Source organism: Phaseolus vulgaris, chromosome 11 (genome assembly GCF_000499845.2).
Source record: "Phaseolus vulgaris cultivar G19833 chromosome 11, P. vulgaris v2.0, whole genome shotgun sequence".
In the NCBI taxonomy this organism is placed as follows: Eukaryota; Viridiplantae; Streptophyta; class Magnoliopsida; order Fabales; family Fabaceae; genus Phaseolus; species Phaseolus vulgaris.
In genome coordinates, this window is record NC_023749.2 from 6,722,311 (window position 1) to 6,734,589 (window position 12,279).

The 12,279-nt window shown below is 31.4% G+C and overlaps 1 protein-coding gene across 7 annotated transcripts; it reads right to left on the reverse strand.

The window, feature by feature from the left end:
• Window positions 1-570: 570 nt before the first annotated feature.
• On the reverse strand, window positions 571-7,463 carry LOC137822009 (pentatricopeptide repeat-containing protein At2g27800, mitochondrial-like). 7 transcript variants are annotated; one of them, XM_068626930.1, is made up of 5 exons: window positions 7,347-7,463; window positions 4,881-6,642; window positions 4,293-4,337; window positions 1,149-1,308; window positions 571-895 (listed from the first exon to the last, which is right to left on the reverse strand). In XM_068626930.1, exon 2 carries the CDS (start codon window positions 6,554-6,556, stop codon window positions 5,237-5,239), a length of 1,320 nt encoding a protein of 439 aa, XP_068483031.1. In that variant the 5' UTR covers window positions 6,557-6,642; window positions 7,347-7,463; the 3' UTR covers window positions 571-895; window positions 1,149-1,308; window positions 4,293-4,337; window positions 4,881-5,236. The 7 variants fall into 7 exon arrangements, with proteins under 7 accessions (XP_068483031.1, XP_068483013.1, XP_068482986.1 ...); XM_068626912.1 differs by having other exon boundaries at window positions 4,293-4,370; XM_068626885.1 differs by having other exon boundaries at window positions 571-1,308; window positions 4,293-4,370.
• Window positions 7,464-12,279: the final 4,816 nt, after the last annotated feature.

Here is a 12,279-nt window from a genome sequence, read left to right on the forward strand (position 1 = left end):
CAAAATATTTAAAGAAATTAAGTAAAGAATATCATAAATAATTAAATATAATTATCATAAATTTTATTTCATACTAGAAATAAATAAATAAAATTCTCACATTCTTAAAAATGGAAACTCAAATTTGTTAAAACAATTATGAACAAACTATATCGCTCATGAACCACACTGCATTAGAATTAAACAAAATTTAGAGTGACATGAATATTGAAAGTAAAGAGAATATAGTGCTGTCAATATTTTTTGTTTTGGATTCACCATTTGCTTTTAAAAACTTAGATAAATTTTAAAACCAGACTCTTGTCAAAGGATATTTAGTTATTTTGACCATAGTTATTAAACTTTACCAAACTATCAACTCACTAAATTAAAAAAAATAAAAATTCAATGAGGTATTAATTGAACCATATGTGACAAATAACAGAAATATTCTTAATGAATAAAATTCTACTTAAAAAGTACTAATATGAAAATTAGTACTTACCAATTTTTTAAATAGGAAAAACTGAGTACTGAATTTATTAATTTTTAGCTGAAATTAGCAATTGGTAATGCTAAATGGGATGAAGCTTGCCCTAAGTGTGTATATATATAGCTTTCATGAAACAACGCAATCATACAAGTGGATCATCAAAATATACAATGAAACATAGTCAAACATTTGTACCATAAGAAAGTCATCCTACATGTCTGAATCTACTCTACCCCTGTGCAAAAAGTTAAACCTACACGTTTAATCCTTTGATCTCTCAGATTTTGTCGACATTTCCAGCACTGGCTTCTTATTCTCCAAGCTTAAAACTCGAGACAAGAACAAATTTGATTCTTTAACCAGTCATGATCATATGCAAATTTATCTTCTCCAATAAGTGAATGAACTTTCTGACATTCATATCTTCTCCAATAAGTGAATAAGGGGCCCATGTAGTGCAATCCAACTGCTACTCATTGTGACTGATAAATTTATCAGCATAACTAAATCACCATTTCCCTCGTCATTGAAAAATCAGGTCAACACTTCAAAGTTTTACTAAAAAAATAAGCAATTGATGTGAATGTTTAGGGTTTAGGGTATGTATTTAGGAAAGGATGAGTCAATGTAAAAAGGATGATGAATATTGTAAATATTGCATTTAAAAGTAATATACTTGGTGAAAGTTCTCACGAGGCCTTGTTATCGTGCAGAACAACTTTGGCAGTCAAAATATACAATTTCTCAAAAATACATAGCTCAACGAGAGTTCATCATGAGCAAGAGACCAGCATCCTACATGTATTTCTGTAATATCTCACCACATCATCCAGGGTCTGCATTTTCCAATAACAAAAGTAGGAAAAAAAATCATGTAAAAGTCATGCTTCACTCTCAAATCAGCTGAAACTTTTAAATCAGATTATTTTCATGATGAAATTCAATACTTTACGAGTGAATGATCTAATAAAATGCAGCATAGCATAACCAGCTAAATTATCATAATTCATGAAACAGGAGAACACAATTACAGTGACCAAGTAAACATTATAAACAACTCAATATTACCGAAGCAGAAAATCTAGAGTGAGCACTAGTCACTTTAAGATCTACACAGATTAGGATGAGGTTAAAGACAAAAATGAGAAGAAAAAATTAGAACGGAAATTTTAAGCAACTAAGTTGTCCCACAAACACTTGTAAAGTTGTAACACAAGAATTGAAGCTTGCTGAAAATAAGAACATCATAAGGATTCAATCCAATGCATCAGGATGCAATTTCACATCAACCATAATGAAATAAAATGACAGAAGAATAAGCAAACCTTCCATCTGGTATGTAACATTTACACATCCCATGACTGGTTTTATTTTTCTCTGTGATTTTAACTGCTCGCCATTTTGACGTTATTTAAGCTGATTGATTATATTAATGTTGAACATTCTGTGGATAATGTAAATCCAAGCTTGGATAAGTTTTGCTTATTTGATTTTGATCAAAAGAATTTTATGCATCCGCACATAAAGGCAGATAATATTTGTTCAGCCAATTTGGTGATCTGATGCATTTTTCATTAGACTTCCAATGCATTGCTTACATATGAAAATTTTGGAATTTCATCTTACTTGTCATATTGCAATGTGATTATCCAGGATGCCACGTGTAGCAACACATCAGTTGCGTTATTATTCCAGAGAAACTTACAGAGGGCATTCCACCGTTCCTGAAAATTTATTGTGAACTGTATTGTCTCACTCGTGTACCCATATGTCAAATTCTCTTTTTATTTTAGCAAACAGCTACATGTGAAGTGACCAATAATGATTTGTTTGAAAGGTTTATATCTTTGTTTGAAAGATAAGGTTTGTTGAGTATAAATGGGAAAACTAAAGTTAGCTGCATAATAAGGTAGCTGCATAATAATCTGATAGCTTTTTATCATGAGCTTATATTTTGCTTTTGATTGAAAAGTTTCCGCCCTTAGACAGAGGTGCTTTTATTACTAATAAATTTGTTGATGATTCTAGCTTTTAGCTTTTAAAAAGCTTTCCCACCCTAATATTGATCATATTCAAACATGTATTTATCTTTTAGTTATGTCGAGAGGTACTATTTATAGTGAGTTTCTGTCTCATAAAGATGCTTACTTTCAATTTGACCATTTAATTTTTCTGTTCTGTATATTGAATGTTCTTCCCTCACTTGATCTTGTTATATTCTATCATAATTGTCAGGGATAGCCTTTGCATTGTATTATTTGGCCTTTTTCAGTTTTTTTGCGAGTTAACTTTGCATCTTCTGCTATTCTCTGATACAGATTTCGGGTTGCATTTGCTTCCCGTGAAGTTAACCACTAATAAAACTCATGAGTGACTCCATGTTGTGGGTTTATTGCATTTAGACATGGTGTAATTGAGTTCTTCATCTTATAAATTCAATGTCTTGGAATTTAGATATACTTTTTGTTGCTAACTTGCATGTAAGAGAATAAGGTGTCCCTCGTTTTGGCTTGAATGCTGGCTTCTATTGTTGGGAGCGGTGGGGCAATTGTCCAATATCTTTCGCATAAGTTCAAGTTCTTTGACTTGATGATAAGTTTTTTTAGTTACTTTCTTTAGATGATATATATACAGACTTATGTTATGATATTTTTAGGGATTGTAATTTGTAATGTTGAGGCAGTATCATTTGTTAATTAAATTTCCTGAGGTGTTGAATTTTCTTTAGAGTGACACTGTTTTTGTATGGTGCTTGCCATGGCAGATTTTTTTTGCCAATCTCCTTAGGCAACTGTGGAATTTTGACCTTCCACCATTGATGACAGTGTTCTGTGGTGGAATTTACTCAGGAAAATAAACTATTAGAATTAAGTGCATGTTTTGACTAAAGTTTGCAAACTGAGATTGAGGAGGCAAAAAGTCTCACTTCTATAAAGCTGGGTTTTCAGGCAAAATTTGAAAGTGCAAACGCACTTTTGAGACTAACCAACCATACATATCACGAAACTTAGTTTAGACTTCAAACTAAGTTTGGAGCACCCTAAACAGAAGATTTTCTCTTCTTTTTTTCTCTTTGTACCTCTCACAATGCTCCCCTAAATCTTTATTAGATGGAGCTACTCTAGTAAACTTCATTTTCCTCCCAATACACAAACTGGTGACCCTGTGAAATAATTATCGGAGTCTATGTTTAAAATCTAATTTTAAATGTGGTTTTCAGCTTGAATGGCTTAACCATATTCCTCTTTGAATTGTTCAGAACCAACCCTGTCCGGAGTTTGAAGAGAACATTTCAACCTACTAGAGCAGACAAGGACTTGGTATCAAAACCTGAATTTGATGTTGACGTTGGTTTGGATTTTCAGTGCATGGTCGATTAATGCATATCCTTCCATGCATTGATTGACTTATTTATTGAAAAAATGACATGTAGGCAGTCTAGTTTTAATATTCATGGCATGTTATACAACTAGGAGCTGACCATTTTAAACAAAGACACTTATAATGAAATCTATTTCCATTTATTTGACTTTGATTACACTTGTAATGACTTATCACTGTTTATTGTCACTAAAAAATTGGTCAACATTTCAAGTTTAAGCAATAAATGAGAATATGCTTGCAAGCACGTGTTTAGAAAAGAATGAGTCAGTGGTAAATTTCTTGAGAAATTAAAATTGAAGGATGATGAATATAGTAAATATTGCATTTAAAATCATATTTGTAGAAAGCTATCAAGAGGTCTTGCTCTTGTCCAAACAACTTTGGCGGTCAATATATACATATTAAGCACATTAGGCTTTTGCTCAGAGATGCATACCTCAACAAGAGCTGATCATGAGCAGGCCAGCTCCCACATGTATTTCTGCAATATCCCACCCACCATATCATCCAGGGTCTGCATTTACCGATAATAAAAATAGGAAAGAGAATCCCATAAAAGCCATGCTTCACTTTCTGAGCTAAAACTTTTATAGAAGAATAATGCCATGGTGGATAAAGTTAAATACTTCATGGAACTTTACTATGTTTTCCCTATAGAAAACATTTTCTTACTCCCAACTACATTCCAATTGAGCAGTGCTATAATATAGTTGTCTTCAAAGGGATAATTCAGTAATTTACTTAATACTTAGTTTATGAATATCCTGCATTTACCAAAGCAGAAAAATCCAAAGTCAGCACCGGTCACTTTTAGATCTTCACATAGATTATATTGAAGGTTTAAGCCAAAATAAGTTTAAAAAAAAATAAAAGAAAAATAATCAGCAACCAAATATTCCTACAAATACTTGTTACACATCAATTGCCTGCTAAAAATAAGATCACTATATGGATTGAATCCAATAAATTAAGATGTCATTCATATCCGACATAATGAAATGAAAGGGCAGAAGAATAAGCAAACCTTCATTTCTTTATTGCAGTTCACTAGGAAGAGTGTCTCGAGAATGAGTCTTTATCTCAATTAGTATAGGATTAAGGTCATTTTCTGTTAATGGCATCCGAACCTCGTCAATAACTCCCACCATCCATTTTCCTTCTACAAAAGAATAGTCCATCTGATCAAAACTTTTACTCTCACAAAGCCATTGCACCTTGATTTGGATGTGCCTTACTATACAATACATGTGATATCAAAAACAAATGACGATTGGCACATATCATGTAACATTTTAAAATAACTCTTGGCCTTCAAACCAAAGAAACAGCCCACTACAGTGATAAAAGAATGGGAATATACAGTGCCTGAGTCAAATCTGCTCACTGAGTTCCCATGTTTCTGCTTACTGAATCCCCATAGTCATCTTCAAGCACATATAGAAGCTTCCTGTAAGCATGCCCATCTACAAGGTCCTTTTCTTGTAACAACTGCAAAAAGCTCTTGCCCTCCTGAATTGTTCCACGTCTACATATCTCATCCAGTACAGTCCTATATGTAATGAAATCAGCTGACCTTTGCTTATCAGTCATCTCCCACAGATAATTTACTGCTTCCTCAATCTCTCCACCAAGTGCCAAAGAGTTGACAAGTGAATTATAAGATTTACTACCAGGAACATAACCCTTGGTCTTCATTTCATAACATAATTCTTTGGCATTATTTGTTCTTCCCTGGGCACACAAGCCGTAAACCAAGCAATCATATGTCAACGCATTGGGCTGGCAATCATAAACCACACCCATCTGATGAAATATTCTCAATGCATCATTAACATGAAGAGATAACACATAACCTTTGATCATAGAATTCAATGAAAAAATATCAGGCTTGATCCCATCATTGACCATTTGCCTAAACAGACACCTAATTGTTTCCATATACACATGATTTATATAGGAGTTGCTTCCTCTACCCAAAAATGCAGCAAAAAGAATATTATAGGTTCTAATAGAAGGCCTATAACAGGAAACTAAATTCCTCCCACTTTTCATGTGCTTAAACACATTGACAGCTCTAGTCAGCTTCCGCGCCTGGGTGAAATAATATATAACCGTGTTGAACAATGCCTCTGAACCAATTAATGGAACTGCAAGCAGTTGGTTCACGATGTCATCCATTTCTTGGAACATCTTTGCAGCACCAAGCTTCTTTATGGTGACATGGTACGTGGACACGTCATGCCGAAACCGTGGCTGCTGAGATGCCCAGTGAAACAGTTCTAAGCAAACCAGGGGATGATCTTGTTGAGAAATCACACTGCAGAGTTCTTCAGTAGTGAACCTTGGAGGAAGTTGGGACAGTGCCAACTGAAATTGGGCTTGGTCTAGGGTAGGCTTGGAGGACTTCAACAACCTATTTCGGGCTCGCCTTCGGTAAGATCTCGAAGGAGCCTTTGTTGAATAGGAAAAACTAAAGGGTGCAAATGGGACAGGAAATTGAGTGTAACTAGTGTTTATTTGGAATAAAAAGCGGTCAAATTTGTGGGTGTGATTAGAAAAACATATCTTGTGTAAATTTTTCTCATTGGGGTCCTGAAATTTGTGGCAAAATGAGAGTGTGGAGAGTATGGTTTCATTTGGAACATTCCTCCTGAAGAAGGAGGCACAATATTTGAAGCAATTTCTTGGGAAAGAAAACATATCTATGATTTTTTTAAGTATAGAAGGCAAAACTGACTTTGGTTGGGTAGCTCTTACTTGCTTGCTGTGACAACCTTAATCATCCCCTGCTTTGAAAGGTGCAACTAGTGAGCACATCTTTAAGCTCTTTTATACAAAAATAGTTCAATTTTTCCTAGAAGAGATTCAATTAATCAGAAAAGTATAATTGCATAACTCCAACACTAACACAACAGTACAGAACACCCAATAATCAAATAAAAACATCAAAAGAAACAAATATCACCGAAGTTTGCAGAAATAATGCAAATGAAATTAAGTGTAGCTATATGCCAACTATACATAGTGCAGGATCAAATTGAATAACTAAAGATTATACAGCTATGCAATTGCGTTGTCCACGAAGTATTCAATGATAATATAATCAATCACAACATAAATAATGTCAAATCAGAATAGTGAACAGTTAAAATCACAGGAAATATATTAGTAGTCACAGAATAAGTAAATATAACAGTCTAACAGAGAAAAGTCCTTCATTATCCGTGCGAATTCAGTTTTGAAAACAAACAATTTCCTCGCTAACATATTTAATCTCTAAACCTCGTGTAGTGCTCTGATCACCCAAAAAAATGAGAATGATTGTGTGCATCAAGGATTTGACAAAAAATAGAGAGCCAAGTGAATTTGCAATGACATGCAGAATCAGGTAGTTAGAGAGGAATCGTAGTGGAAAGAAAGTGATGAATTGTTGTATGTGCACATGAATGAAGAAGGTGTGTTAGAGCCCATAAAGAGAAAGCGTGTATACCTTAACAAAATCCATGGCGTCAAAGGGTTGGGGATGGCGATTAGGGTTTGGAACTGAGAGAGGGAAATAATCAAAACCAAAATAATTATACTATATACTATATTTCATATAACTCATGTGTGAGTTATAAAGAGAATATGGTGTTAATATTTTTCTTACATTTTCTTAAACCTAGTTTTTACAAAGTGTGTGAAAAAAAATTTAAGTGACATTTACTACTACTTTATTTTATATATGTAGCCTTTTTTTTATATTGATCATAATTATTTGTACTAAAATTAATCCATATTGTTTTTACAATTTTATTGGTTAGAGTATTTTTCTTCTATTAATATCGGCCAAAAAATTTCTCTAAAGCCGAGATTAGAAAATAAAATTATAGTTAATTGGTTGAATGTTTTCCGAATTTGCAATAGAAAAATAATGATAATAAATTATTGATAGAAGATAATATTAGTATCAATGATAAAAAATCGTCGTAAGCATGTAATTACAATATACGTCAATTCATAAAATCTACTTCACATAAGTTATTATTGAGCATTAAATAACGGTAGTTTAGAAAAAAAATTATCCAACCATTTAAATAAATAAAAAATATTGTCAAAATTAATAACAAAAGTAATGGACATTAATATAAAAGTCTAGATTCCAGTCATGAATGTATTGGTATTATTCAAGTGGATGATATCTGACTAGAATAGAGTTGAAATAGGTGTAAAGTAATTTGATTTTTTTTTAAATACATTCAAATCAATCGTAAAAAATATATATGCGATTTAGTTTGAAAGAAAAAATAAATTGGAACCAAATCAAATCAACAAAAATATGATTTTATGATGATGATCATGGTAATTTACTTATCATAATTTATCATAATAAATTAAAGAGTGACAATCATAAATAACATGTTACTTGTTATGTTAATTGAAATAAAACTAAGATAGAAAGTATATTCTATAATTTTATGATAATTTTTTGTGACAATTATAATCTACCCCTTGTAATAAATTAGACAATGATTTATTATATTATTTAAAATTAAAATTAAAATAGAAAGTATATGTGTATTGATATTTGAAGCAAATGTGTGAACGTATAATTTGAATGTTTAGATCAACTGATGTGAAGGAGAGTGTGCAGACGAACAAGTAAGTGATTTTTTTTTCTTCTCTCATATGCGAGGATGAGCGTGAATGAGAAGATGTGTACATGTCCACCCATTCAAAGTTAATGATACCCTTATTTCTTCAAGTGTGATGTGTGTGTGCATGTGAGAGGTTCTTAAATTTGTTGAAGGTTATGAGGTTGAGGAAGAGGAAGAAGAAAACACAGGAAAACCACTACATGTGAGTGAAATAAATGTGTTGAACAAAATTTATTTTGTGAGGATAACTATGAAGGAAAAATCAATTTTCATACTTGTTATATTTGTACCAGTACTTGAACCATTCATCTATCTTTGGAAGCTAAAGGTGATGCATTCAACTCAATTATATGCGTGGAGGGCTCTATGAGATAAGATAGCAACCAAGCAAAACCTCCACAAAAGGGGAGTAGTTTTTAGGGATACATTATGCGTTTTATGTGGGAGGGAAGAGGAATCAACATCACACATTCTTATCACATGCAATGTATCAAAAGCAGTCTGAAATATGTGTGATAGTTGGCTAAGGGTTAACTTTATGCACCACAGTGTCTTAACTAATCATTTTGAAGAGTTCTCCTGTTTGTTTTTTAATAAAGAGGCTAATAGCTTGTGGAAAAGCTTATGGGTCTTAGTGCTTTGGTTTATTTGGAAGCATAGAAACAATGTCATTTTTAATCAAACAAAGATGGACGCAAAGGAAATCCTTACAATGGCACAAATTCAGTATTGGGCATGGATGAAACATAAAGTAAGGAAAGTCAACTTCTCATTTTTTTGATTGGATCCAATCTCCCTTTATTTGCATTAACATGATAACAAAATAATTGGGTTGGAATAAAAGTTTCACTTGCCTTACTTTATGTAGTTTTCTGTTTTTTTTTTTTTGTAATGTGGGAATTAAAATATGTAATTTATGTCATTTGGTTTAACTTTGTTTATCTGTGTGAGATGGCTAAGAGGAGTGGAAGGTGGTGCGTTTTTTTAATGCAAGTACTAGGATGCTCATCGGGTGAAGAAAACCTTTGGTGCAACCAAAAACCACATAATTCTGGTGATGTTTTTTGGGGTTGTGTGGAGTGCATGTTGTTTATAACATATGTAGCTTTTATGGTATTTATGTAGGGCAATTATAATGTTGGAAACAATTGATATACTTCTTAGGAAGCTGGCAACATTTGTAGAAGGGATGTGATGCATCAGTACTATTGGATGTTACATTAAGCTATGAAGCCCAGATACAAATTCGGGTACGGATATGACATGAACACGGACACAGAAATACGATTAAATAGAAAATTATAGGACACGGGACACAACTATGTATAAATTATTTCCTTTTTTATTTATGGATTTTCTTAAGATTTTTATATATATTTTTATTTAAATGATTTGTTTAAGATTTTATGATTTTATTTGAGATTTTAGTTAAGATTTTCGGTGAAATAAGAGTTTTATTTGTGATTTTAGTTAAGATTTTATGAAATAAGAGTTTTATTTGAGATTTTAGTTAACATTTTATGTGAAATAAGAGTTTTATCTGAGATTTTAGTTAAGATTTTATGTGAAATAAGAGTTTTATTTGAGATTTTAGTTAAGATTTTTTGTGAAATAAGGGTTTACTGAGTGAACCGCGTCCCTCCGACATGTCCTAGAAGAAGGCCGTATCTAGCCCATACAGCTGCGTCCGACACCGTGTCGTGCACGCACCCGTCGCGTATCCGCGTCGTCGGTGTGTTAGAAGTGCAAACGACTCGATTTTGGCCGTATTCGAGCTTCACAGACATCAAGTTTCACATAATGATAAGACTACTATTCTTGGAAAGTGAATAAAGTTATAGTGGAAAAACCACCACAAACAACCGTCAATACAATCCATCACTCCTAGAACAACCATCTCACATAATGATAAGACTACTATTCTTGGAAAGTGAATAAAGTTATACTAGAAAAACCACCACAAACAACCGTCAACACAATCCATCACTCCGAGAACAACCATCGGCACCTTTAAGACTCACACTCTCTCTACTCAACAATCAACACTTAAAAAATAATTTGTATTTTTTTAAAAGTAATCATTTAAAAGTATAAAAAATAATTATAAAATTTTATTTAATTCAAATTTATAAAAAATACATATTTATTATTTAAATATTTTATAGATAAAAATAAATTTATAAACTTACACTTTTAAATCTTAAAAAAAATATATATATATTTTTCACAAATCCACTTTATATACTTAATTTAAATAATCTATTTTTCACATTTTTCTTTCAAATTATAAAAATTCACTTCCTGCAATCCTGAAACACCCATCCCTAATTTAAAACACCATTAATGTCATTTTAATTTTGTTCACAAAGTCCAATTCCTCTGTTTTATTAGCCAAGATCATAGCAGCAAGAGTTTTGGTTTGAACACCGCCATGCCTAATAGGCTATTCCTAGTTCGTTCTTATCTAGACTTAAAAATTTGCAGGTCATTCAGGTATAAAACTATTATATTTAATACGTGGCCCTAGAGTTTATGTATTATTAATCATTAAAAAATTTAGCAACTTAAATTAAAAAATGAATTATTCAAGTTTTCTTTCTTTCTTGTATATGTATTTTTTTTTAAATAATAATAATCCTACTTAAAATAGAAACAGTATTGCAACTGAATGATAAAAGAAGTCCAAACAAAGCTCTTAGTACACAGAGCTCTTTAAGGGTGTGTTTGGATTAGAGGATGTGGGGAGTGGAAAGTTGAGGGTGAGTGGAAGTGAAAGTGTGAAGAAAGTTGAGGTTGTTTGGATTGAGGTACGTTAGAATGGATATGTGAAGAAAGTTTATTGAAATTTGTGAGTGATGTCATAGTTGTAAGAATATTATAAATTATTTTGAATAGTAAAGTTTGTAAGATTACAATTTTACCCTTGTATATAAAAAAAATAAAATAATGATTAATCCTATTTCATATTTTAGTTAATTATAATTTAAAATTAAAGTATAATTTTATTATTTAACATTTTATTAATTAAAATTTATTTTTTATTTAAGTTAATTTATTTACATAATTTTAATATTATATGTGAATTTTTAAATTATGTTATGTTATATATAGAAATATATAAAAAAATTAATTAAGTATTTTAGATGATTAATATTATTTATTATTATATAAATTTATTTTTTATAAATAATTATATATATATATATATATATTTTATTATTAATAAAATTATTAATATTTAATATAAATAAAATAAAATAGTAATAATAATTATTATTATTATTCTTTATTAAAATTATTTGATTTGCATTTATTATTATTATTTTATAAATTAATTTTAAATCTTATTATTATTTTAATATTTATATTATTAGTATTAATAATAATTTACATTATTATTATTATTATTTATTTGGGTATACACAGTTTATTTAAAAAAAATTAAATAATTTTAATTAACTTTTGTGGGTAAAAATGTAATTTAGAGATGTCTAGCTGGCTTTCTCTTCTCCCCTTGAGCTTTCTCTTCATCAATGAGAAGCTTAAAAATTCATCCAACTTCCCTTTCCACTTCCCTTCTCCCTCCTCCATCAGTGAAAGCAAACGTGAAGCACCTCCTCATTTCCGTCGTCGTGCAGAATACTCATGCTGAACCAAACACAACCTAAAGGAACCAAACACAGCCTAAAGGAGTTGTCTTGCTACTTGAATCACACGAACCACAGACCCCTTTTCCTTAAGATTTTCAAAGCCTTAGCTTCTGCAATCACTGCGAACTCTGTTGCC

Excerpts from the sequence above, each read along its gene's own strand:
- LOC137822009 (XM_068626930.1), bottom strand. The coding sequence starts at position 6,556 with ATGTTTTCTTTCCCAAGAAATTGCTTCAAATATTGTGCCTCCTTCTTC.